This window comes from Amphiura filiformis, chromosome 1 (genome assembly GCF_039555335.1).
Source record: "Amphiura filiformis chromosome 1, Afil_fr2py, whole genome shotgun sequence".
Classification (NCBI taxonomy): domain Eukaryota; kingdom Metazoa; phylum Echinodermata; class Ophiuroidea; order Amphilepidida; family Amphiuridae; genus Amphiura; species Amphiura filiformis.
In genome coordinates this window covers 80197408-80224411 of record NC_092628.1, presented here as the reverse complement: position 1 = coordinate 80224411, position 27004 = coordinate 80197408, and the positions used below count along the sequence as shown (strand labels likewise).

General features: G+C 38.1%; 3 protein-coding genes across 4 annotated transcripts in view; 2 read left to right on the top strand and 1 right to left on the bottom strand.

Annotated features, from left to right (window-relative positions):
• The window catches only part of LOC140154349 (serine/threonine-protein kinase 36-like), a 51911-nt gene extending 45269 nt beyond the window's left edge, over window positions 1–6642 (bottom strand). Inside the window, exons 1-3 of the mRNA XM_072176919.1 lie at window positions 6546–6642; window positions 1211–1346; window positions 452–670 (exon numbers count right to left, since the gene is read on the bottom strand). Coding sequence (XP_072033020.1) covers window positions 452–670; window positions 1211–1294 — 303 coding nt within the window. The 5' untranslated portion in view covers window positions 1295–1346; window positions 6546–6642. The remainder of the gene's footprint in view (window positions 1–451; window positions 671–1210; window positions 1347–6545) is intronic.
• A 140-nt stretch (window positions 6643–6782) lies between these two features.
• On the top strand, window positions 6783–13298 carry LOC140154369 (large ribosomal subunit protein uL18m-like). The gene is made up of 4 exons (XM_072176939.1): window positions 6783–6911; window positions 9604–9832; window positions 10697–10928; window positions 12245–13298. Exons 1-4 carry the CDS (start codon window positions 6854–6856, stop codon window positions 12458–12460), a joined length of 735 nt encoding a protein of 244 aa, XP_072033040.1. The 5' UTR covers window positions 6783–6853; the 3' UTR covers window positions 12461–13298.
• Window positions 13299–22811: 9513 nt separating this feature from the next.
• Window positions 22812–27004, top strand: part of LOC140154318 (serine/threonine-protein kinase NLK-like) — a 43164-nt gene continuing 38971 nt past the window's right edge. The window contains exon 1 of one of the 2 annotated variants that reach the window (XM_072176901.1): window positions 22812–23325. In XM_072176901.1, coding sequence (XP_072033002.1) covers window positions 23147–23325 — 179 coding nt within the window. In that variant the 5' untranslated portion in view covers window positions 22812–23146. The remainder of the gene's footprint in view (window positions 23326–27004) is intronic. The other variant, XM_072176893.1, reaches the window with a different exon arrangement.

Genomic DNA, 27004 nt, shown 5'->3' with positions numbered 1-27004 from the left:
AATCGCTGTCAAACATGGACGTTGTTTAGGACTATGCAAACGTGGACGTCAGAATTTGTACTCAATCGACATACCGAGGACCTTTTCACCATTTTTTTGTATTTTTGTGGTATGGAATTTAATCTAGTAACTGCGGACGTTATCTCTTACATAAGGATAGAGGACATATTTGGCAAATATGTTATACATGCATTTACGGTCGTTTGCAGACCTCCACTAACCAAGGATGGTCTCCAATGCCCGAGTGGTCTGCGGTTGGAATGTAGAGTGTGTGTGTGTCTTTGATTGAAAGCGATTGCACACGCACCCCTGCATGTTGCAGTCAGTATGTGTAGGGGTGCGTGTGTATTTTGGAGTGTGCAGTGTGTCCCAAACCCAACTCTACAGAATGGGGATTAACAATGTTTTAAACAACAAATTTTATGAATCCTATTTGAAACCCTGCACTCACTTGTTCCTCTGGTAAGTTGCCATCATCTTCTAGAATCTGAAATAATTCTCCCTCTGCATAATCTGTCACAGCAACTACCTCTTTGGCTGTCTCAAAACTATCCAGCATCTCAATGATATTGCCATGATGAAGTTCACGCATGATCTCTATCTCACGGCGCAGGTTTTCAAGGTCTTTTTCACTCCTGCCAACTTTGGGAATGAATTTCAATGCAACTACCTGTTGATGGAAGAAATAAATCGGATGAAATCAAATCACTAGATATGACACTGATTGAAATTTACAATAATATGACAGTCCACTTTAACTTCCTAGCATTACTAAAGCTATAAACATGTTGTCAATGAGTAGGTACTGAATCTGTATTCTGAGTGATAGAGGCCATCAGCTTTTCGCCATCTTGTGGTAAAAGCTGGTAAATCAATACGGTTGTATTTCCCTTTATTGTCATGGTGTAAATCTGTGTACTCATCTCTTGGTTATCACATCATTTCTTTTATACTTAAAGGTAATTACATTGAGTTACCTACAAGATGGCCGATATGATGCGGGATATGATGTCACACTGATGACCTCTATTTGGATCTCAGGTCTCCTGTAGGAAAAGGGGCAATCATGCCAAATATGAAACCAAACAAAAAGCTGGAAAAAGTCCCATCCTATTTCAAAACAATTTGCATCCTGTGTCCTTGGGCCTAGAATTTCAAGCACCAAATATTTTCCTCTTTAGTCTATTTGATGAGTTTGAGTTTGACTTACTTTTCCTGTGTATTTCCTTCTGCCTCTGTAGACCTTACCAAAAGACCCCTCCCCTATCATCTCCAACACATGATAATTATCCATTGTGAATATTGTGTTGAATTGAATGGTACTTCTCACATTCCACCGGTCACATCTGTAGGAAAGATAATAAAAAACAAGCTATGTTATGTAGTACAAAAACAAGAACCAAGAACACAATAAAGCTGAAAATAACATTTTAAACTTAGTCTCTGTTTTCCCTGATGAAAGAAAATCTAAGAAAGAATCAAGAGAAACAACAAATTTAGGTCTTTTGGGAAAGAAAACTATGTCTTCAATATGAAAGGTCAAAATTTTCAATATTGATTGTCGGCTTTTCATCCCAGCTACATACACATAGGGGGATGTCATTTTCTTCGGAAGAGGGGGGGTCATGAATATGTCGGTGACCAGTCAATTTTTTTATGACCCCCCTCCATCACGGGCTAATTTGGTTATGACCCACCTACCTCGGTCCAAAATTTTTATGACCCCCACCTTCCGTCCACACAGACTCAAGACAAATTATTGCTTGCTGGAACTAATGCGCAGAGTGCGCAAAAACGTAAGTGTGAAGAATGTGCGTGGAGTCTATTTAAATCTGGACTGTAAGTGCAAAGAAAGTGCGCGGAGCGCGCAAAAGTTTAGCATCATATAACTAAAACCTGTGCGCACATTTTGATCGTAAGTTAAAATAATGTGCCAGCAACATCATTAGGCTTCACTACCTGAACAGAATTGATCATGTCTCACCTCCTTTTTCAACCAAATCAACGGTAATAACTCTTGTAGTAAGAAATCAACATTTAACCACAAATACACTCAGGCAAATTTCACTTCCTGGAAACTAAATACCACACAAGGTCATTTTTAATGTATCTCATTGACCCATTTGTGTTATAAACTGCCTCTAGCCACAATGCCAGCCTGGTGATCTGGTCACCTCATTGACAGATACCAACCTCAGGAGGGAATTCAATTTTTGATCAAATCTCTTCAGGCAGTGAAACCTAATGTACAAAAATTTTGAGTCACCAGCTACCCCCCTATGTTTGGTGTAAAAAAATTATAACCCTCCAATTTTTGGTCTAAAAATTCTTTGACCACCCCCAGTATATTCATGACCCCTCATTCCAAAGAAAATGAAAGCCCCCTTAAAGTACATATCATTAGATTTATACAATTTACTTCGAAGACTGTTAAATTTGCCATAAAATGTGTACATTATATCGCAAATTAAAAAAAAAAAATTTGATATCATCAGGACATTCCTTGTTTTAAAAATGCATTTCGATAATGTCTGATGTGCTCACAGGTCCCACAAAAAATATGAGAAAATGTCGCTATTTGAGCCCTTAAGTTGTATTAACTTACCGTTAAAATTGTACATTCATTATGATTTTCAAAAGTCTGCAGGCTTTTAAACCCCCACCTTTTTTATTGATTTTCGGAATTCCAAACACCCAAGCTGAAGCGTGCTGGACAAACAGTGATTTTATGTGCATATTTGCTTGAGAAGTCTAGCCACAAATTTGCTCACCGATGAGCTTCACATTCAAGGCTCGAGACCGGTGCATTCGAAATCTAGTCGGAACGCTGAAGCATGATACCATACCGTGTAAAGCAATGGAAGTTCAGAAGTAAACACAGCCAATATCACAACGGGTGATCACATCAAATATGTTGCTAAAATTGCACTTCAACAAACTTTTGGACTGTTCAAAATAGCCAGTCTTTACTCAAAATATAAGGGGTGGTGCAATAAATGTGTACTCCCAGGGTGGTGAATTATACATGTAGGTGGGGGGGGGCAAAGATTTTTTGGCAGGCCAAAAGGAGGGGGGCAAGCATTTTTTGGCAAGTCAAAAGGGGGTCAAGCTATTTTTGGTAGGTCGGAAGGGGGGGAAGCGATTTTTTGGCACAGATATTTTGGGCACTGTTTCTATATCCCCCTAAAAAGATGTAGGAACACAAAATATGCAAAATTTCCTGCTCGCTGCACTCGCATTATATGATAAGACATTTTAAGGTTTTAAGATGGTACTACACCCCCTGGTAAATTTTGTGACTAATTTTGCATTTTTCTCAAAAAAATAACTACACACTGGTAACAAAAGTCATGTACATTATAGGGGCAAGGAATCCAATTACTTCACACTGAAATTTCAGTAATTCAAGACAAGTGGTTCATTATACAGTGTGTCCCAAAAGTAACTTAACATTGTGAATTTGCCATATCTTCATACCAAAATGGACAACATATTCACATAGATTGATCTTTTAGAATTATTCTGATACCAAAAACAGCATTATTGATGACCCCTTGACCTTACTGTGCGACTGTATATGTGTGTATCAAACCCACAAAAGCAAGCTCATATGTGCTTTGTTCAAGCACATGAATTACAAGTTGTTAAGAAATTTGACATCAAATTATGAAGCAAACAAACATAGCAAAATTAAACAAAACAGATTTTAAAACGATAACACGTTATATTGTGTCATCACGTCTCAAATGACGAGACTTATTTTGTGTTCATAAAAGTGGGTTTTACGGTATGGTAGATATCTGTCAATTTCATGCCTATTGCCTTAAGGTAATGACCACATACATGTAGGCATGTTTGGTATCATTTATAACATTTCTAAAAGAATTATCTACATACTGTGCAGTTTTTGTAACAACACTATTAACCCAACGCAAGTTATGGCAAATTCACAATGTTAAGTTACTTCTGGGACACCCTGTATATGCTAAGAAATGAGGTACATTCCATCTTATTCTTTTCTTATCATAAATAACGTACCGCTTGTCTTGAGTCACTGAAATTCCAGTGTAGTAACTGGATTCCTTGCCCCTATAATATACATAACTTTTGTTACCAGTGTGTTATTAATTTTTGAGAAAAATGCAAAAATAGTCACAAGGGGTGTAGTACCACCTTAAATTCGGGTTCCCCAAAATCTTGTATGTATGTATGTATACTATGTGTAAAGGGGCAGGGGGGCAAAGATTGTTTGCATCGAATGCGTTTCGTGTTCAAATTCGAAGCTAGAGTTCTTGAATAATTGCATATATATGCGCACAACATCACATGTGCACAACCTTTTGTGGAAACAGGAAAATAATATGCGCTGGACAGTTAGCACTGAGTAGGCTTAATTTGTAATTTAGAAATCTGCAAAATATTAATAATATATATTCTTAAGGGGGTACCACACCCCTGCCCAATTTTGTGCCTATTTTTGCATTTTTCTCAAAAATTTTAGCACATTGGTGACAAGTAAAATATGTATATTTATAGGGGCAAGAACTACAACTACAACTACTGCGCTGGAAATTTTATTTCAGCACAGACAACAGTTGTGGAGTTACAGTCAAAAATGAGGGAAAACCAATATTTGATCAATAAATCAAATAACTACTTGCCTTGAGTTGCTGAATTTTCAGTCTTTGCCAATATACATATCTTACATGTCACCAATGTGCTATAATTTTTTGAGAAAAATGCAAAAATAGGCACAAAATTGGCCAGGGGTGTAGTACCCCCTTAAACACTTTAAGAAAGTTCCTGCAATCTTATTGGTTCTTAGTCTTGTGATATGATACGTTATTACACACTTAACAGTAAATTTATGCCTGGAAAAAGTGGGGAACTTGGGAACCATGTTCCCAGGAAATTTTGCTATTTGGAGGGAAATTTTTGTCTTCTACAAAGAAATACAATAAGAAATAATGGAAACATTTTCAAGTGGAGGGAAATTTTGCAAACTTGGAGGGAAATTTTGATGATGTTCCCGGGAAATGTTGCATTTTTTCCAGCCCTAGTGTGTGTGTTGAGGCGATACTTGTAAGTTGTATGTGCTATTTGAACCAATCGGAGATGCTAGCAACAACGGGACTGATCGATTCTAAGCCCTATATGTAGGTAATTCTTTGTAGGCTTTAATTTGATTAAAATTTGGTATACTCATGATTAAAGCCTTAATGTACGATCTTTTTAAATTTTTAGATTTTTCTTTTTTTCTTCTAAAATGATAATATGCAATCATTATGAAAGTTCCCAATACATTTGGACGCTTGAAAAACATTGGGAATTTGCAAAGAAACACCAGAATAAACCTTCACCTCTATCACTCGAAACATATCGCACTATTTGGATCAGGACAGTGAGTGCGGCCTCAGAGTTAGTCTCTCACGCGGCCAGTTTAGTTCACGCTCCCTCCACATGTGGAGGGAGCGTAACCAAGCTAGTTTTGTACGAGACTACGGTTTGCGATCGTGGCCGACATAAAGTCATAATCTAAAAAAATTATGACTTTATGTCGGACCAACAGAATCGCCCCGTTTACTACAAATAGGACGAATTTGACAGTTTGCTCATAGATTTAAGTTATAACATGTGTAAGTATTACAAATATGCCAAAAAATCGGTTTTGAAAAAAATAAAGGTAAATTCTGAAAAAAGATCGTACATTATGACTTTAATATATTTATTTGAATTGAAGTGTTTTTATTGTTGAAGAATGAGAATAAAGGTATTTTAATCGCTGTCGTGCATCTATCCATGTATGATGTATCGTCTCATATAACACACAACATCATTATTTTTGTGTACTAAAACAACAAGGCGATAATCATAATGATGTCGCCCATGTTATATGAGATGATAGATGCACAACAGGGGTTGCTCGAGAGGTCTAGCCAAGAATTTGCTCACCGATAGCTTCACATTCTAGGCTAGAGACCATTGCATTCAAAATCTAGTCGGATTCGCTGAAGCATGACACTGTGTAAAGCAATGGAAGTTCAGAAGTAAACACAACCGATCACAACAGGCGATCGCATCAAAAATGTTGCTAAAATTACACTTCAGCATAATTTTAGACCGTTCAAAATAGGCAAATCTTGCTCAAAAGATAGAGTTGACTCATCGAAATAACTTTCATCCAAATTTCAACAACATGACATTTAACGGACATCAGACAGAATAAATTTAAAACCTGTTGCAAAAAATTGCACCGCTGTCCGACCGAAAAACGATAGCAAGGCACTAGCATCGAATGCATTTTACAACTATTGTGTGCAAATTCGAAGCTAGAGTTCTCGAGTAAGACAGGGGCTAAAATAACAATACATAACATGAATTTATAATGTAAATGAATGGAGCTGTGGAGTAAGCTTATAATTTCAAGGCTTTCCACTCAGGTATGAGGATGAGATAAAAATTCGTACTATAGTACACATGTTATAGAGAGAACAAAACTTCCAGTCAAAACAATAACTGTTGTAAATTGCTTATTTTTTGCTTACCATGACAACAGACGCTAGACGTCAGTGGTTGAAAGCGAAAATATTAGTGAATTTCCAGGTCAATTTCAGGGTCAATTTTTTTAAACTGCAAAGAGCGCCTCCAATATAAACGATTACTATATTCCAATAGTTTTAATGCAATTCAATATCAATTAGGTGACGTCACACATAGGATTTAAAGGAGAAGGTGCATAGCATATAAAACATAATCGCACAAAAAAACTGGAATATAAGCACTATACAATCATTTTCTGGACACACATGCATGGCATATTTGTGCATGAAAGAAGTTCAGTTGAGTTAGAAACATGGCATTAGATCTTGCTAGACGAATAGTGCTGGTTTTAAAACGTGGTCATATAAGTGGTAAGAATTCCCTTTTCTTCTTTACATGTTGTTGCGTAAGCAGCAGCACACTTTTGATCGATTTTCTGTAGCAAATATTAATAACACAATAATTGTTAGTAAGCTTATAATTTTTTTTTTTCAATCAAGTTACATAATTTACTGTTTTATACTGTATCACTGAAATACACCGAAAATGAAATACATAGGCACAAAAGGTGAATTCAAATTTGTCATCAAACCACATCATTTTATATACCGATATCAAATTATTGAGTATAAAAGAATGCCAAAACTGAAAAGCATCATCTTTTTATGACATTTTTATTTTATCAGTACAATAAGTGTAGGTAGGCCTATGTGAATTCAAATTTGCCATCAAACTGCATCATTTTATATATCAAATTAAAGCCCTTGAGTAAACAAAGCCAAAACTGAAAACCTTTTTTTCATAGCACTTTCCGTAGCAAAGTTACATCTTGTCAAAGATTGACTTTCATCAAACAATGTCAAAAAGATTCAGCTAGCAAAATTCCCCAAAACGGCATTTCGGGGTGTTTCTATGATGATAGCAGCTTTTTTAATGGAACTGCTATCAAAATCCTCTAAAATTCCATGTGCGAAAGTGACTTATCACCATAAAAAATCATATATTTGGGTCAAGTGAAGTATAGAAAACATATTTATGTAGGTTTCTTTCTTCGCCAGTTGTTTTAAATTTCTATGTAAAAATGCATTGTTTGACATTGTCGGCGAATTTGGCTGACTAGCAAATGTGTTTGCCTGGCATACCTAATAAGTGTCTACTCAGTCATGGTGTCCACTAAAAAAAATTATGCCCAAAATTTCTTTTGATTCCGATTTTGCATTCAAATTTCTTCATATTTTTGCAGAACGAATTAATCTGCAAGAAATTGTTTGTACATTAATATAATTAATTTATAAACATTATGTAGCCAGAGGTTTCCAGTGGTATAAAATCTCAACTTTTTTTTGAGAAACGTGGTTGGGGGGGATGATGTGATGCGGTCATGAAATGCCCTTTTAATGCAAAACAAAATGGCATAAAATTCCATGTGCGATGCTCTCATCACAAAAATATATATTTGGGTCAAGTCATGTAAGTCAAGTGCAGAGAGAGACAACATATTTATGTACCGGTACGTTTCCTTGACCTATCTTTTCTTTTAATTTGCGATGTAAAATATGTATCGTGTTTTCAGGGTTATACTAAGCTAGGCAAATTTTAGTGCTGGGTGAAATTTATATGAATATGAAATGATAAAAAATTGGAATTTTGATAAGGCTATTGAAACTTGATGTTGAGTTTAGCGTCCCATTTTTTTCAGCTCATAATGAGGCAACTATTTCATTATTCATTATTTTCAAGGTTTCATTATCAGCGGCCTTTAACCAATGCTTATGCGCTTTTGTTCATTCTTATTGGGTATCGCCATTCGCAATATAATGTCACAAACACACATAAACATTTATAAAAGTATAATTATCTTGCTTTTTGTTTTTCAAGTTTTAAAACAAACTAAATGTGTTCCGAAGTATACCCTGCCGGTCTTCTTCACTCCAATTTGTACTACCCGCTCCGTATACATTTGAGGATAGGGGAAATGGGGGGAGGATTGACTCATTAAATACAAAAATAACAATCATGCAGAACATTATGAAATAAATTTTTGGCACCAATTTGTCAAAACTAGGTCTTTCCTAGTTAAATTATTTACAACATCAACAATGTCCATCTGGTAAAAACATTTCTCATCTAGCCTACCCTGGTATCCCAAAGGTATAATTGAAATAATTGGATAGAGCAAGGGTCAAAAACCTGTATATTTTTAATGCTAAAATATTTAGATGGATTCATCTAATAGTTCTCTAATAGTTTTTGAAGGGTTCAAATACAAAAAAAGGGGTTTAAAAATTTTGCAGAACAAATTTTCTTTCTGGTTTAGTAGTAATTTGCAAAATAATGAATTATTTTCAGATTTTACATCTCAAACGCGGCACAAAATTCATAACGCGGGCGGTGGACGCTATACTCATAATCAAGTTTCAAGTGCCTAAGATTAAGAATTGTTCATTTTTATACTGATTGGTAATTGTTCATTGATTTTGAAACATTTGAGACTGGAGTGCCGGGTATTTGGGCTCAAAATTAAATTAAATTAAATGGACCGCCCAGCGTAGCAACCTTGTGTGTTTTTTGGGCCAATTTGGCTGACCAGCAAATGTGTTAACTACCTTGGACAAGGTTTGCCTTTTGTACCTACATCTAGATTAATTTAAAGTTTATTTGTATTTCTTCCGTGGTTTAGGTACATCATGACTTCGGCAACGCAACCTTGATGTCCATCATTTCTATTCATTCATCATATTCATTCAATTGATAGAGAATTAAATGTCATGTGTATGTCACAACAGAAATTATCACAATAGAACTAGCATCTCATGAATGCGCAACCATTCTTTAGAAATAAAACTGAGCCACTTTTTAGATGGAATGAGCTCTTAGCTGGGTAGACTGTGACCATGTCCATGCACTTTCAGTATTAATTGATTTATGCATAAGGGCTCATAATTATTGAGCCGAAGTGCTGCAGTATAGTCAGTTCTTTGAAATGAAAACCTGACATTACTGTAGTCACTTGAGGTGAGATGATACAAAGTAAGCAAAAATTGTGTGTTTTTTTTCTTTCAGGTTTCGAACACACAAGGTTATGTAACTATGCCATCCAGAGGTTATACTCCAGTGAAGTCAGTCCAAAAGAAAGCAACAGTGCAGTAGAAGAAACTGATGCATTGTCAGAGAATGACCAAGTGGCTGCAGACTTCAATAATCGCAATCCAAGAAACCTAGAGAAAATGGGAATAGCCATCAAGGACCGAGGATGGGGATTAAGCAACTTCCATAAACAATATTGGCATAAGTAAGACATCTTTAAGATAAAACATTACTCCAAAAAACATACAAACATCAATCACTGAATCGATTTTAATAATTCAAACATTTTGCTAGGCATATCCAATAAAAAAGTAACTCCCTACTTTAGCTTTCGCCATCTGGGCTGATGGTTTGATCACAAGTGTCTTGGTCCACTGCTTTTCCCGCGAAACGGCTTGTTGACATTTCCCGGAAGTGATGTAGGCCTACATATGTGTCTATATATTTTATTTTACACTTATTGAACCTACCACAAAATAGGTATATTTTTGACTACCATACCCAATACAAATAATAAAAAATATACATTTAATATAATTTACTCCATATAACAATTGGAACTGTATACAATACATAATGCTGTAAAATATTCTTGATTATACCTTTCAGTTGAATAATACATTTAGCAGGAAGCTAAACTAATGATCATGCAAATTGTATTTATTTAACAGAGTAATGCACATTTTCTTCTATTTTATATGACATCAAATAGAAGGATCCAAGCAAGGTATACCAACTTGAACAAGACAAAGACAAAATTAGATCAAAACTAATGCAGGTTTTAAACCATGGAGTGTACATTGATACTGCACTAGTAAAAATCCAAAACCACAGACAGGGATGGTAGACAAAAGTGCAGTGTCCACCTTTATGGTTTACATGTACTGCATTAGTTTTTATCTAATTTTGTCTTTGTCTTGTTCCCCACATCAAGTTGGTATACCTGGCTCAAATCTTTCTGCTTTTAGTATCCTCTTGTATCATCCTTTGATTCTTGGTGTGTTTTGTACCTCGTCCGTTGGGAGTACTTTGACATCAATATAATTTTCCATGTTGTGTTGTATTACAGATTACATTTTGAAGTGAAGAACAGGGAAACACAATGTCATCTGGAGCATAGGAATGGTTTTCAAGTCCTCGGTGCTTCAACAAAGGAGTGGAGCATTCGTAAATTTTTATACAGTTCCAGTGATGTTGCAGCAGCTCATAATATAGGCAGGATCATGGCCCACAGGTGCCTTCAATCAGGGATCAACCATGTGTGTTGGAAAACTAAGGAACCAATGAGGGACAATGAAACGGTATGTATTTGCCAACAAAGTGTTACGTGTAATCCGATTATCACTGTGTCAACTGGATCACACATTTGAGTTCTGCACCATGATCGAAATGATCACAACACAAAGTCTATGGCATGCATTACCAATTCCAAAAGGTGCATGATCCTGTTACTAGCATGGACGAAGAATAGAGCATGTAGTGCTATGGACTAGAGACTCCGTTCATCGATGTGAGGACAGTGACAAAAACTAAGTCTTGATATAAATACGCTGTTTAGGTAGCCTATATCGCTTTTGGCAGCAGCATTTTTCTCTAATTATATATTCATATATTCATAATGTATCAAGATGGCGGTCGAGTCCTGGTTCTCTGTCTCTAATTCTGTGGTGGCAGCAGCATTTTTCTTCAGTCACATGATAATGGCACCGGCGGATAATACATGGGGGAAGCCGACGGTGTCCACACCTTTTTGTATTGCGTTGGTATAGGAGTTGCAAGGGCCTGGTTACTAGGGAGTTAGGTAACCACTTCACTGGCGAATAGTGGTAGTAAGCAGGGGTAGTGTGGCTCTTATCTTAGTTTAAGTTCCCTCACGCTAACCATAATTGTTGTGTAATGTCATTTATTTCGGGCCTTGCAATCTAGATTTTAAAGGCGAGTGGTTAATCACTCACTAACATGATGCTAGGCAAGTAGTCAAAATTTTCATAAATATCACTAATTTTGGTTATAAATCAGGTAGAACTTTGGTCTTAAAATGGTTCTAAGTATTTATGTTGAAATGTGTGCGCAGCATGTGAAAATGTTGACTTTCATCGCTTGGAGGAGGCACTTTGATAATGCCGAGTTTGATTTGATGCCCCATAAAGACAACGCCCTTCCTTGCCCCTCCGTAGCTATGCCACTGGCTAGGCGAGCATTGCCATCTTTGATAAATTAAATACATTAAAAGTGCTGAAACTTGAATGTAAATTGATTCAATTTTGAGAGATTCGCAGCCAGCGTTATTTAGTGTCTATGGCGAGTGGACAGTAGTGTGAGGGGGCAAAGCCAAATTTTTGTCCCTATTTGTCAAATTTTTGTCTCCTTTTTAGTCATTTTAAGGTCATTTTACTCTTTGCCGTCCCCTGAAAAAAAATTTTGGGCAGTTTTCCCCCTGGCTACCCGCTACGCCACTGTGAATGGAAAATCGCTCACTAGAATAGAGTTTGGGCGAGCGGTGGCGAGTGAGAGCGATCGCTCGCCTCAAATGGCAAGGCCTGTTATAACTCTTGCTGAGAACTGGATGTTGGTGTCCTTGATTTATACACATTTTTTTTTTTGCTTCTGTCTTCAGGTTGATGCATTTGTAAAAGGCATAACAGATGGAGGAATCATCTTGGAGGAGCCAGAGACTTACAGATATGACACTAAACCTGACGACTATTTCCCTAGCTACCTAGGCATGGATTGTGAAGAGGAATTGCAAAGGGTGCACAAAGAATGTGATGAAATCAAAGACAAAGAATTCAAGAATTATGAGAATGATGCGGAACAGAAACTGGACAGATGAGAGACTGGATGAATTCAATATAATGTATACCAGTACAAATTTTGCATTTATGTCAGAACACTCCTGTCATACATGGTGTATATGTAGTTTGCAGTGTAACTTGATTCTTGACCAATATTTTGAGAGTTGAGAGCCAGAAAGCCTCAACTCACAATCACCTGCTCCCACAAAATGAGCATAAAGTCGCCAGGGCACTATAGATTTTGATACAGTCTATTAATCATGACAAAATTCATTAGAAAACAAAAGACATTGTGGGGGGAAATATTGAGTTCTGAAGACCAAAGAAAGGAGCCCACTTTATGCTCATTTTGTAAGAGCTGGTCATAGTGATGAACTTGAACTTTAAGTCATTATTCTTAAGATGCCAGTCGGTTAGTGTTACAAACATGAAGATGAACTTGTAACATACAGAGATATTAACAGGACATTTACACTAAGTAGTCCTTCCGTAAGTAACTACAAACTGTATAAAAATGATAGTACCCATTAGTTTTGATGGTTATTGAAAACTGCTTCCAAATGCAATATTGTATCCTCTTGAAATGACCATAATGTATTGTTATACGAGTGATTATGACACTAATCAAGAAATGATGTGGATTCAATGTTGCATTTTTATGTCGCAGTCATGTTCATAATCACTGGAAACTTATGGGTACCAATCATTTTGATACAGCGTGTTTGACTTTGTTTAAAGGGCACACACCACTAAATAATCGTCCCATTGAAATATGTGTAAAACCACCAGTTTTCTTTGCTCTTTTTGATGCCTGTACGGCGCTTTTTGAGATATTTTATAATAACCAGTCGATTGCAAATCGATGAAAGTTTAACTTGTTTTCCTGGTAGGAGCCACTAAACAGCACCCTCACTGTTTTTGACATGCTCTCAACACTGCAAACATGTTTCTGCCCATTTTTTGATATGCACAGGCTTTAAAATTTGCTACTCTTTCTGATTATTAGTCCAAAGAGCAGCACAAGTGGCGCATTGATTTAGTTGTGTGCTCCCTAAACACACACAGTATGTCAGGAGAAATTTGACCAAAATGCATTCGGTAGCAGTTGTAATATTGAGGGTCATTCAAAAAGTCATGCCTCATCTGTTGTAACTCATTTCTGTAAATGATTGCCTCTGACTAATGTGGCATCTTCAGTTACCATTCATGCTATGCTATACAAATGCTAAACCTACATAGAGTGGCAATGGGGCAAAGCTTTTTCTCAAAGTACTGATTATGGTCTTATCCCCAACCTGAAAGGTGAGAGATGATGGGCCTGAACCACAGAGGTCGGTATACACAAGAGTCGCATTATTGTACATGTTCACGTAACCTCCTTCAACTCATTTGCATAGAATTGGATACCAGGATCGTATTCTGATTTGTCGTGCCTTCTAACCTGTTCTAATTAGCATACTTTTGGATACCTCCATATTTGGTATTACCTAATTAATTATTTATACCTCTATGTTGTTTACATAGTGACGTAATTAGAGCTGGTCACTTCGTCAAAAATCCGACGAACGAACGTTTGAAGTTTTCTTTTTATTACTGTTATATCGTGAAATACCATGTAGCTGACGTGTTAGTCCAATATGATAGGAAAATATTTCTGGTGATGACCCCATGTTCACATTGGCTAAATAAGCTGTATTTTCGCTGGAAAGGGGCCGGGACTTGTTGGCCATTTTGTTTGTAAAAGGCATGTTCTTCTCCCGCATTACCCGGAAGTGGCAACACCAGAACAAATGACGTCATTTCTGGATTTCAGCCGGGACGGTTACGTTCGAAACCACGCAGCGGTATACAGATAAGCTCATCTAGGTTTTACTAAAGTAAAACATCTTTGGCCTGAACTAACAGGCTGATGAAATCCAGTTTATCTGGGTTCCAATTTCTCCCCATAGAACACTATGTTCTCTGGTACTCCTTCCATCATTTAGTTTAGCTTCAATCACAGAGCTTCAATACTATGCTGGGAAAAGAACAAAGTACATCAGTTTCATTGTTAAAATGCCTCAATGCATTTTGTATCTTTTCCAAGGTGCACTTTTTCCAAAGTTCCAAGGTGCTTAGGATATCACAGAAGCATTATGAAAACACCATCATTTTGTATCAAACAATGTCTCTTGTCAGATCTGAGTGAGTTGGGGTGAATAATGTGAATAAATTACTCAAACACAAAAAGTGTCTTTACCAGTCTTTCTTTAAAGTACTCTTAAAAAGTGTTGTTTTATTTAAATGAGGATGACTCTGTCATGATTGACGTCGTTTTGTATCAGGGGTGTATGTGAGAGTTCAGATTAAAATCTGAATTCATATTTTTTGATCTTGATTTTTATCTCTTTTTCTGCACTTCCTCTGTACAAAAAAGAATAGTGAGCTTTCCAAATTTCAGACTTTTTCAGATTTTTTTTATCTGTGGTCATTCACACCCCTGTTGTATGTCCTCTAAAGATATGGCAAACAAGTTAAGATTGTTATGTTGCCCTTACATGAAAATTTTAGATAGGGTCGGGTGATCGTTTTTTCCCTTTGTATACCTGTATTACTGAACAGCCAGTAATGTTTATAAAACTAAAGAGAAATGCACATTTTGGGTTGGTTTCAGCAACAAATCTGATTATATAATTGATCCGATTTTGACATTTTTGCCAAATTATGATTTTTCTAGATTTTCCACCAACTTTTACACAAAAAAGAATAAGAAATGCCAACCCAAATTTTTCATTTGAATCCTTCACTTTTAAGCAGTTTTAACTGCTTAAAATTGTGTATTAAATTGTGTATTAAATTGTGCTTAAAATTGTGTATTAACCATGTTAAAACATGGTTAATACAATTTTAAACTATCCCTGAAAATTGGCATCCCGTTCCACCAAACTGACCACTGCCCTCTATTGTTTGGCCCGTGAGACTAGGAAATACTGTTAATGAACTAGAGGGCAGTATTCCTGGTGATCAGGTTGACCAGGCCTGAGGCTGACCATTCTCAGGTTCACTGGAATGAATCCACTGACATTACATTGTCGGGGAATTGTTGCTTTGGATAATAAGAATTTTTATGCAATTATTATTAATTAACATATTAAGTTTGGTCACCTTTATTTTTAGAAAATGCTTAAACGTGACTTATCCAAAATGTGGATAGCATCTCACCTTCAGTCAGCACAGGCTTCAAGCCTGTAGATATTCATGTTGGATAGCCCTCTTCACTTGGCCCGTCTAGTATTTTTCCAGCAGTAACACTACAATATGTTCAGCAATGGGAAGGAAATGCATGACACCATAATAGAAAAAAAATACATCTAATGTAGGCCTACTTTTCGACCAAGACGACCAGAATTTGCTAATCTCGGAATTTCATTCATTTGAGGGGGAGGGGCAGTTGAATATGAGCAAAAGAAACGGAAAATTCGCTTAATAACAGTGGTCGAGGTAATAAGGGATTATGGATTGACATTTTGTAAATTTTTGTTGTTAGAGCCCCATGCAAGACACAACGATTTCAACCTAATAATGTATGGTAGGCCTACTACATGTATACAATTACGTTATTTGTGTGTGTATGTGTGTGTGTGGGGGGGCAGGTCTACGATTTGCTAGATTGTGTAAAGTTGCCTGCCTGTTAATCCCGTATCATCTGCCAACATCTTGATATATTCCTTCTTGGGTGGACCTCTTGTTCTCTTTCCATGTTTGGGCTGCCACATAAGAACAATTGAAGCTGCTTCCTCATCGCTTCTTGCACAGTGCCGTGCAAACTTCAACCTTCTAATCCTGAGCCTCTCAGAGATTGGTAACAGATTCCCATAGTTCTTTGTTGGTGGTGTGAGTTTGCCATGAGATATCTAGTGCCTTCCGCAAGAGACGGATACATAGCAGCCATCCAAAGCTTTTCTCATTTTGGTTGTTATTGTCCATGTTTAGAGCTCTTGGCAGATTACTTTTCCAGATCTTGTCCAAGCTGTTGCATGCTTTCCAAGCAAGTGCCTTTCTGACCTAGATATTTGAAGTCATGCACTATCTCTAATTCGCTTCCGTCCAGTGTTTTTATTGAAGACGGAATTTCCTTGTACAGCATTGCCTTGGTCTTCTTGGCATTGATTCCTAGTCCTACTTTCTGTGCAGCAGCTTCAACAAGATGTAACAGTTCTTGTGCGTCTTTGAGGTTGTCAGCTAGAAGAGCAATGTCGTCTGCAAAATCCAGGTCTGTGATTGTGTGCGGGCATATTCGCCTACTTTTCCTGGGCTCCAGAGTAAAGCCAAGTCGCTCTTCATTGCCTTCCATTGCCTAAAAAACATAATCAAGGACTATATACGATAAAGAGGAATGGTGCCAGAGTGTCTCCCTGCAGAACTCCTCCTTGGATCTCAAAATCCTTAGTGACACCATCAGGTGACATGAGCTATAGTATGATGGTACATCATCCTATGGCAGCCACTAGCCTCTCTGGGACTCCATACTCTCATTATGTCAAGCATTTTCCCACGGTGGATGGTATCAAATGCCTTCTTGAAATCGATGAATATTACTGATGCATTCAGATTGTTGTTCTTGACTTAAAAAGTGGGTAATGGTGAATCCAACGGACGAGGACACAAAACACATCAAGGATCAATAAATGATACAAGAGGATACCTTGAATATAAACAACAGAAAGGAAAACGAGCAAGGTACACCAACTTGATGTGGGGAAACAAGTAAAATACAGACTAGACAATATGCAGGGGGGGGGGGGCCAAAACCAGCAAATGTAGGCATAGGAAGTAAGCAAAGTTCGATAGCCAAAAATTACCAGTTCCAAGGCTCACAAAAGTGCTAAACCTGCAAAAACAACAAGGATCAATGGTAATACAAAACTGCACTAGAACATGTGATGAAAATCACTGTGCATATAAACAGACACGCTAAACCAAACATCCAGAGTAGGCACAAAATAAGCAAAGTTCGATGGCCAAAAATTGCCAATTCCAGAGCCCACAAAAGTGTCAGGAAAACAGTACACTGGAAGTGATGAAAATCACTGTGTACATAGCAGTCAAACACTAAACGGACAAAAAACAACCGACGTTTCGAGCAGATAAACTGCTCTTCTTCAGGGACAGACAACAAAATATAAAAGCAAACAACAAACACTACATGCTGTAATTTAAAAACAAATTCAAGTCAAAAACTGAAGGCAAGTTCAAATAGAACTCAGTAGCAAACAAGATAAGCTCAGAGCAAAATAAGCATGTCTTACTTCAATGAAGCACAGTTTACTACAGTGAGAAACTGGAAAGCATTATGTAAATAAGCACGACCACAGGACAATAGGGTATTGTCCTAATTGACAGGAAGTAGATGTCAAGAGGGGTCGTAGTCAATAGAAGAGGAAGAGAATGAATAGAGGGAGATAAGTGGGCCAATGTCACTCAAATTTAAAAGAGAAGAGTCATGCATATTACAAAACAATTATTTTAAATACATATAATGTTAAAAGAGAGAAAAAAAAATACAGCAAATATTGCTGAATAAAACACAAGTTGAGGAAAGTCTCAAATATTAGAGTGTAGTATGCATACAGAAAGAGGGGGTGGGGTAGAAAAAAAAGGGTAACTGCAGTTCATGTGGATAGGCCTGCAGTGAAGTGGTAAAGCCAAAATCACTAAAACCAAAGCACAGTAAAATACTGTTACAAATTAGCATGAAATATGCTAGAATAGGTAGTGATACAAGGTCTACTAAAAGATGGAAAAACATAGGCAAGCAAGGAGGCCTACAGTGAGAATGCCAAATGTGAATTGACACATCAAGCATGTACAATACATGTAGATCCAGTAGTAAATGAAAAAGTAATTAGAAAAGATATGCATGGTGCAATAAATATTATACATGTAGGCCTGCATAATACATGTGTTAAGAAAAGTGAAAAGCCAATAATTGCTGAATCAAAACACAAGTTGAGGAAGGTCACATATATAATAAAATGGCAGTATGCATGCAGAAAAGGGGGGGTAGGTTTGGAAGTAGAAAAACAGATAAAGTAAATGCATATGAGCTCATGTGGACCGTGCATGATAAAACCAATTCACAGTGCGTGTAAAGACCTTTAGATGACAGTGGAAAGCCAACAAATCACTAAAACCAAAGAACAGTGAAATACCGTAACAAATTGACATGAAATATGCCAAAATAGGTAGTGAAAGGTCTATACAAGCAAGCAAGGAGGGAGGCCTACAGTGGTGTGAAAGCCACATGTGAGTTGACCCATCAAACATGTAGGCCTACATGTACATGTATTATGTCAAATACATGTGTTGACGCAAGTAAGATCCATAGGCCAAATAAGGATACACTGGCACGTTAATCTTTAACATTTAAGCCAAGTGGTTGGGTTGTCTTAAGTTTAGAGATCCAGTCTTTCTCAAGTTTCTTTCGCATGAACGTGTCAGTCTTTGGGGGTTTGTCAATACCCATGACAGATATGTGACTAGCAGAATGTCCTGGGAGGTTGAAATGTTTGGCTACTGGTGTATTTCTGTTAAGGCGAGCATCGGCGCAATGCTCACCCAGTCTGGTTGACAGGCTACGACCAGTCTCTCCCACATACTGAACTTGGCAATTAGCACAAGTGATGAGATAGATCACATTCTCACTCTGACAACTGATGTGTTTGTGGATGTCATGGCTTTCACCTGTGGAAGAACTAGTGAAAGACGATCCTTCCTTAGTATGTTTGACAGGTAGGCCGGGTGGAGGTCATGTTCACATGACTTACAAGATCCACATGCAATAGAGCCTCTAGGAGGAGGTTGGTCTGGAGGCAGGGATGAACGTACAATCATGTCCTTGATGTTAGTACTTCTGCGATAAGCGACCATGGGTAGGTTGGGAATAGCCTTCTTACATCTATCAGAAGAATGCAAGATACGCAAGTGTTTGTGAAGTATCTGAGAAAGTTTAGGAAGCGATGGATGGTAAGTGATGACCAGAGGAATGCGTTCTGGATTATCAGAGTCTGGCGTACGAGGCACTAGAGCGTCAGATCTAGGAATCTCTAGAGCTTTGCTGATTTGCCTGTTGATAACAGAGCCAGGATAACCTCTGGCCTTAAGAAAGCCTTCAAGTTCATCTTTTCTCTTCTGAAGCGTCTCGGGAGAGGAGCAGATACGATTCAACCGGAAAGCCAAGCTGTACGGAAGACTTGACTTGGTATGCTTGGGATGACAGGAAGTCCAGTGAAGAAACTGGTGTGAGTCAGTGGGTTTAGAGTACAGGTCCGTATGGAGAGTATCATCTCTGATGGATACCAGTACATCCAAGAAGGGTATTTCCTTGATAGAGGATTCAGAGGTAAACTTAATTGTTGGATGGAAAGAATTGCACAAGGTTACAAAGTGCTGAAGTTCATCCGGACCATGTGTCCACAGAAAGAAAATATCATCGATATATCTCATCCACATGAGGGGTTTCTTGGATATAGAGGAGAGCAGACGTTCTTCTAGACGGCCCATGAAAAGGCAAGCCATAGAGGGCGCCATTTTCGTACCCATACTGGTGCCAAATATCTGCTTGTAGTTTGTGCCGTCAAATGTGAAATTATTGCAAGTAAGAACAATATCCATGAGGTCACAAAAAGCATCAAGTTGGTCAGAAGAATATGCGGGTTCAAGAAAAGAACGACATGCATCTATACCCTCTTGTGCCGGAATATTAGTGTAGAGGGCTGAAACATCCATAGTGCAAAGCATGGTGTTAGGCGCAAGGGGCCCTTGTGCATTAACAGCCTGTATCTTGCGTAGGAAGTCCATGTCATCCTGAACATAAGATGGCAAGGATGAGACATGTGGTTTGAGATGGTGGTCAATGAAAGAGAAACCCTTTCTGTGACGCTGCCATTGGCACTAACTAATAGGACGGCCAGGTGGTATAGTGTCAAAATGCTTGTGAATCTTAGGCAGTGTGTAAAATCTACCTGGTTTGGGACGTTTGGGAGTGAGAGCAACCTTGTGATCATGATCTATTAGGTCCACTTCCAAGGCTTTGTTAAGACCTTTACATACACGCTTGCTAAATGTAGTGGTGGGGTCATGATCAAGCTTTTGGTAGTGATCAGAGTTGTTGAGTTGTCTCAAACACTCATGAACATAACTTTCCCTGTCTTGGATGACTACAGCAGAACCTTTATCAGCCTCCTTGATAACAATACTCCGATTATTTTTGATATCATGCAGAGCCTTATTCTCATCACGCGAGATGTTCCGATATGTTTTAGGCTTTATCCCTTGGATAATGTCAGCCTTCACTTCAGTGATATAAGCATCAAGAAAAGGATCTTGACCAGCATTGGGTGTGAAAATACTTTCCCGTTTCAAGAGGGGATGATTAAGCAGACTTACTCAATTATCCTCCTCATAGCAAGTATTTGTGACACCTACCACTTGCTTCTCTTCTTGAACATGTTGAACATCAGTTGGTGAGATGAGATGAGCCCAGTGTGACTCCGGGATGTGCGACGGCCTGAACATGCTCCAAAAAAAGCTATAACTAAAAGACGGGAAGGGAGCAGTGCCGCCGACAAGGGGTGAGGGGAGATTAGAGAGGGTGCATTGCTCCCGGGGCCGGTAAAAGATAAGGATACCATAGCTTAATGGGTCCATAAAAGCAAAGAAAGTGCACCTCAAAGGGGCCCGTAAAAAATAAAGAAAAGATACCTTGTAAAGTTGTAATCAACTTTTATCATGCTATATTTTCTTTGCTTTTACGGGCCGACTAAGGTTTCATTTCTTTATGGGCCTATCAAGGTGTCTTTTCTTTTCTTTTTACAGACTCATGAACTCTTGCGGGCCATGGTATCTTTTCTTTGCTTTTTACGGGCCCAGTATCTTTTCTTTGCCTTGTACGGGTCCATAAATAGGTCTCTTTTCTTGTACGGCCCGCTCAGAACTAAAGTCAAAAGTTTTTGACCTGCAACTTTCGTACCATTCAATGTTTCACTTGAATTACGTTACTGCCATAGCTAAACAGATCATCCTCGACAATGAAGACTTCGAGACCTGGAGTGCTTAATTGTGGGAACACACTTTTAAATGAGAGATGAATTTGTGGTTTGCAACGATGAGATTAGTGAAAATTTACCTGGCTACTCAGTGTAAGATTTTTCAAAATGTCGCCTTTCTATCAGCTAATTTCTCTATGGAAGCAAGACCGCAAGAAGTCAGTTGATGAATCAAGAACTTTTCTATCTTGATGCGTATTACCATCGAGATAAAAAATTCTGATTGGGTAGCCGGACCTAAAAAAACTTAAGGGGTATCGGGTACGACTTTTACGCTCATCGGGTATATTCGACTTCAAGGGGGTCTATTACATTTAAAATGCTGATTTGTATTAAATTGTGTGCAATTGAAGCTAATTGATAGATTTTCACATCTGATATTTTCAGTCACCATACTCCCTGTTTGTTAGCTTTACTCGGGCTTTCGCGATCAATAAACTGGTAGATTCCAAAATCAGAATAATTACTAAACAATTATTGTTTAGTATTGAAGTGAGCCATTATAATTATGCAAGATATGTTGAATTCGATAACTTTTATTGTCACTAAAATGACTAATTATATAAACTCTTTATGACCATTTTACTATTGAACACTTTAATTTTAACATTGTTTAATAAACATCAGTATAATTTTGAGTTTAACGGAATGTGTTCATCATGATTAAATAATAATAACATATTTTTTATCAAAATTCGACTATGGCATAGTCTAAACTGAAGTCTGATTGACTTGGTCAATAAATGCAAACAGCTTACCTGAGTACCTGACTGACTTGTTGTTTGTTAATACTTTTTTTTAAACGTTACATAGGGCCTACCCCCATTAAATAATTAAACACTGAGATAATTATAGTCATCACAGACAATTAGGTTCTCATTACCCCCGTCATTACCATAGTGGAATAAAGTTTCTTCTGATCTTCCCACGAGAAAAAGCTAGAAAATATTACAACTTTTTGCTTTGCTTGGGTTAACAGCAAAATTCGATGTTTGGTGCAAAATTGCAATTCAGGTGAACTTTCGCACGTGCTTCCTTTGTTGTCACTCCTACCTTTTCGGTTTTCTTTGTTAATTGTTGTATCATTGTTCTCCAGAAAAGGTGCGCAACCATTCCTATTCCTCTTTTGCTCTCTATATTTGCATGCACCTGTTTCTTTGGCTCGTGCCGACTTATTCTCGCGAGATTATACTGCAAACGAGATCTCATAATTGATTGGTTTTTAGTGGCCGGAACCCTTGGCTCCTTTACTCTTGGCTTTTTTGTATTGTGTCAGACGCTTGATAACATCGGGCACCAGTGAACTGCCCTTACCCTTTCATTGTTCAATGTGTGTGTAGCGTGTGTGTACATGACCGTGGGTACACGATACTTTGTATACGTCGGGGCTTGCCAACTTTATGGCTTAAATTTTGCAAGAAAGAGATCAGTGAGGTAGCCCCTACCCACATATGCATCTTACCCATTACATCATATTTGCTCTAGTGCAATTTCCAGTCATGATTTTATGCTGAAATCGAGCTAGGCTCCGCTGCTCTCTCTCGATCGAGGTTGCGGTGAGAGCCATAGGAGCGGCCGGCCGGCGAGAGGCCCTGCGGAGGTCGCATCTTACGAGAGTTGCACGGGAAGGTTACGGGAATGGCAGTGTGCGGATCTCGCATCGCTCAGATGGCGGCTTTTACAGGCGGGGCTGCACCTCATGATGCCATCTTGAGTGCAACACAACCTTATTATCAAGCAGCAACATCTACCACAGTGTCAAGACGAGATTTTGAACCTGATCGGCCGATTGGATATGGAGCTTTTGGAGTAGTTTGGTAAGTTTGTTTTCATTCATTACTCGTTCACTCTAGCACACATCGTATTGACTCTTGACAGAACAATGCCTTTGTGAAACCAGAAATAACCGATATGCCAACACACACAAAATATACGTGGCATGTCATCACTATATTATAAATTCGATCATTTTACCAAAAACGCAATTGATAAATCTGTAACCCATCATATTTATCTGTTAATTTTCCACCAATATTAATATCCATGAAAATAATCGCGAATAAAAAAATGTTCGAGTCTTTGTCTGTTGTGATGTGAGTGCGGTCATACCGGCGTCATGGTCGGTCGTCGGGTCAGTGCGGATATGAAATCTTCTTTGTTTAAATCAGCACACAGCTGATTGCCAACCATATACTACGCTGGCTCTTTAAATTTTCAGCACACTAGTTTGCTTTCACAAGGTGTAGATTACATTTATTATCAGTCAGCAGGATCATTCAGGACCCATATTCAATTCAATGCTAGGTCAAATTATACACAGGAAACTATTCAGCCTTTAAACTTGACAGCTAATTAATATGCACACTCTTCATTTTTAATGCAGCACGTAGCCATAAACTTTGTTAAAAACAAAATTTTAGTTTGTGTTGTGTGTTTTTGATAGTATTTGGCAAAGGTGAACTTTTTTTCTCCAAAAATAACTTACAAGATCCACACTATAGTATATTATCGTGAATTTATATGATCTTTTATTTAGTCATCTTTAATTTGTGAATATTCGTACAGTTCCAAGTTCAACTTTTTGAAAGCTACATAGTCATACATGTATAAAATTTATAGAAACATCCGAAACAAGATCTAAATGCTGAATCTCTTTATTTTTTGGTAGTATCTGATGAATCTAAATATGGTGTTCACTATGTAGCCACTCGCTTGAATGTGCCCGGCCAAGCGCTTTTTTTGTTGAAAGAAAACAATACATTATTTTTTTGTTTATTTGACCCATTGCTGTTGATACAATGTATTTCTGATTGTGCTTATTGAACAACCTCTTCTCTCTGGGTCAGAATCGGATGGAGAAAGAGGATCATCCAATTTATGGTGCTAAGCTAAAACTGAATCATTAATTTTATAAGCCCTATATTGCTTAAATAATTGGATAGCAACATTTGCACAGCATTTTTGTGGGAGATGAGAGCACATCAGACACATCAAATTACATTCAGAATACGAGAAATGTCCTTCCTGATTTCAAATAATTTTGATTTTTTAAATTTATGTTATAGTACAAATTTTATGGCAAATGATGAAGAATTTATATTTTTGACATTTAACAGTCCTCGAAGTAAACTTTGACGCATAATCGGCCAATCAGATTACTGGCCTGTTGTGATTGTTTATAGACAACCGATTTAGCTGATTTACGGGGAACTTTACGCTGTATGTGCTCTCAAAATCAGCTAGTCCTAGTACCAGCCCTCGAATTAACCCACGGCACCCATGGCATTTTGCCGTGGGTGCCCATCCCCACTGCCGTATTGCCCTCGTATGTCCTTTACCCAAAGCAGTCACTTGCCGTGCCCTCTAATGAAGTTGCCGTCGGTGCCCCAGCCCTGCCCCTTCATTATAAAATCATCAATCTATGTTTGTGTGTGTTTTCTTCACTTTTGAGAAATTACTTTGGTGCCCTTCTCAAATTTTCAACAGTGGCCATGATGCCCTCTTGAAATATTACAAACTGCCATGCTGCCTTGCCTTTTCATTGAAAAGCCAAGGCAATTATCAACTTGCCCTAAAAAGTTGCCGTGCCGCTTCAGATCCTTAATTCGAGGGCTGCCTAGTACACCAGGGGACACATCCCCCTCAGAGTCCCCCTATATTATTCATGTGTAGCATGTGCTGTCGCTGACACACCAAAAATCCCACTTGTTCCAAATTCGACCCCTAAATAATTTCTACAAAAAATAAAATATCTTGCAAAATTAGCTGGTTGTATGTATAGGCCTAAATGTTGAAAATGACCTATCTACCTCGAGTCCTGTACAGGTACGATGGCTAAAGATAGTAATGGCTGATTAGCTCAATTATCAGCTGTGCATCCTTAAAACTTTAGTATACAAGATATCTCATTAGTAAAACTGTACTATGATTAGAATGAGGTCAGTTTGTTTGGTCAGTCTGTGGTGTGGATGGCCATTCATAACACAAATATGCCTGAGTGAGCTCACTCCCAATCACTAACGATTAATCACCCAACCACTTGTCCATAAGTTGAATAAAATAATTTTAAACCTGTAGGTAAACTTCCTTAGGCAGTTCTCATAGTCAAATAAAGAAGGGCAAAGTTCAATGCCCATGATGCAGGTCTGTATGTGTGAATGCTAAATCTGTGCCTATATATTAGGGCAAAAATAATGTTCATTCAGTTTCTCGTGCAACACAGCCACGTTAACACATAGAGGGCAGCAGTTTTAGGGGAACAGCATGCTGTTACCCCTCTGAATATAACGGGACACCGTTTAATACCTTTTAATATAGAGGCCGTACTTGCGAGAACGGTAATGAGAGGACTCTGAGGAGTCGGAATTTCATTACCGTAGCCTTGATAAAGGGTTGGTGGAAGGGGAGATAAGGGTTGGTGGAAGGGGAGGTACATTGAGGTCTTCATCATTTATTAACTAGAGCGGTTGCCGCACCACAGCTGAACCATTGTGGCATATAACTGTCACCCAGGGGGTCATACATTCGTGGGATATCTAGATATGAAAAGGACCCAACATACCCGAGTTCATGCCTTGTGGCAAATGTCCATTTCAGACCAACTGGTTAGTCAGTCAGTAAGTACATGTAAGTAAGTAAGTAAGATACACTAATGTAGGCTGATACCATTTCATGGTTCAGCAAAAAGAAGTTTAGACATATGAAGAGCACTGGTCCTGTTGTGAGCTTCATCACTTTATATAGTCGGTATATCTACCTCGAGTCCCCCGGCACTAGCTTTGAAGTTCAGCGTGTGCTGCGTTGGCTTAGCGTGGTTTCTTGCTTGTACATATGTGGCATATTGATCGTGCACGTAAAAGTGTGTCACGCACCAAGTAACGCTGAGCTAACGCAGAACACGCTGAACTTCAAAGCTAGTGCTGGTTACTAGTGCTGGTGACTCGAGGTGTGTTAAGCTATTTAAGCCCTAAGCGGGGCCCTAAGCTTTTGTAGGCTTTGTTCCTGGGAAGTAGGATTGCTAATTCAGATCAGGGTCCGGTGATGGGGGGGGGGAACATAAAAACTGTTCATTGAAAATGTAAGAGATTTCACTGAATATAGCCAATTATTCCACTACAGTGCATTTAAGGGGGTACTACACCCATGGCCAATTTTGTGCCTATTTTTGCATTTTTCTCAAAAAAACCTGAAAATTCAGCAACTCAAGCCAAGTAGTTATTGATTTATTGATCAAATATTGGTTTTCCCTCATTTTTGACTGTAACTCCACAACTGTTGTCTGTGCTGAAATAAAATTTTCAGTGCAGTAGTTGTAGTACTTGCCCCTATAATACATATCTCACTTGTCACCAATGCGCTTTTGAGAAAAATGCAAAAATAGGCAAAATTTGGCAGGGCCGGGGTGTAGTACCCCCTTAAGTTGAATTAGTGAGGACTATTAAGCTTTGAACTTTGCCCATATCCAGGTAGACCGTCCATTTTTACTTCAGCAGTATT

Bases quoted from the DNA above. Each gene is read 5' to 3' on its own strand.
- LOC140154369 (XM_072176939.1), top strand. From the start codon at position 6,854: ATGGCATTAGATCTTGCTAGACGAATAGTGCTGGTTTTAAAACGTGGT. The intron at 9,833-10,696 runs GTAAGACATCTT...GTTGTATTACAG, and splicing joins CATAAACAATATTGGCATAA to ATTACATTTTGAAGTGAAGA. The intron at 10,929-12,244 runs GTATGTATTTGC...TTCTGTCTTCAG, and splicing joins CAATGAGGGACAATGAAACG to GTTGATGCATTTGTAAAAGG.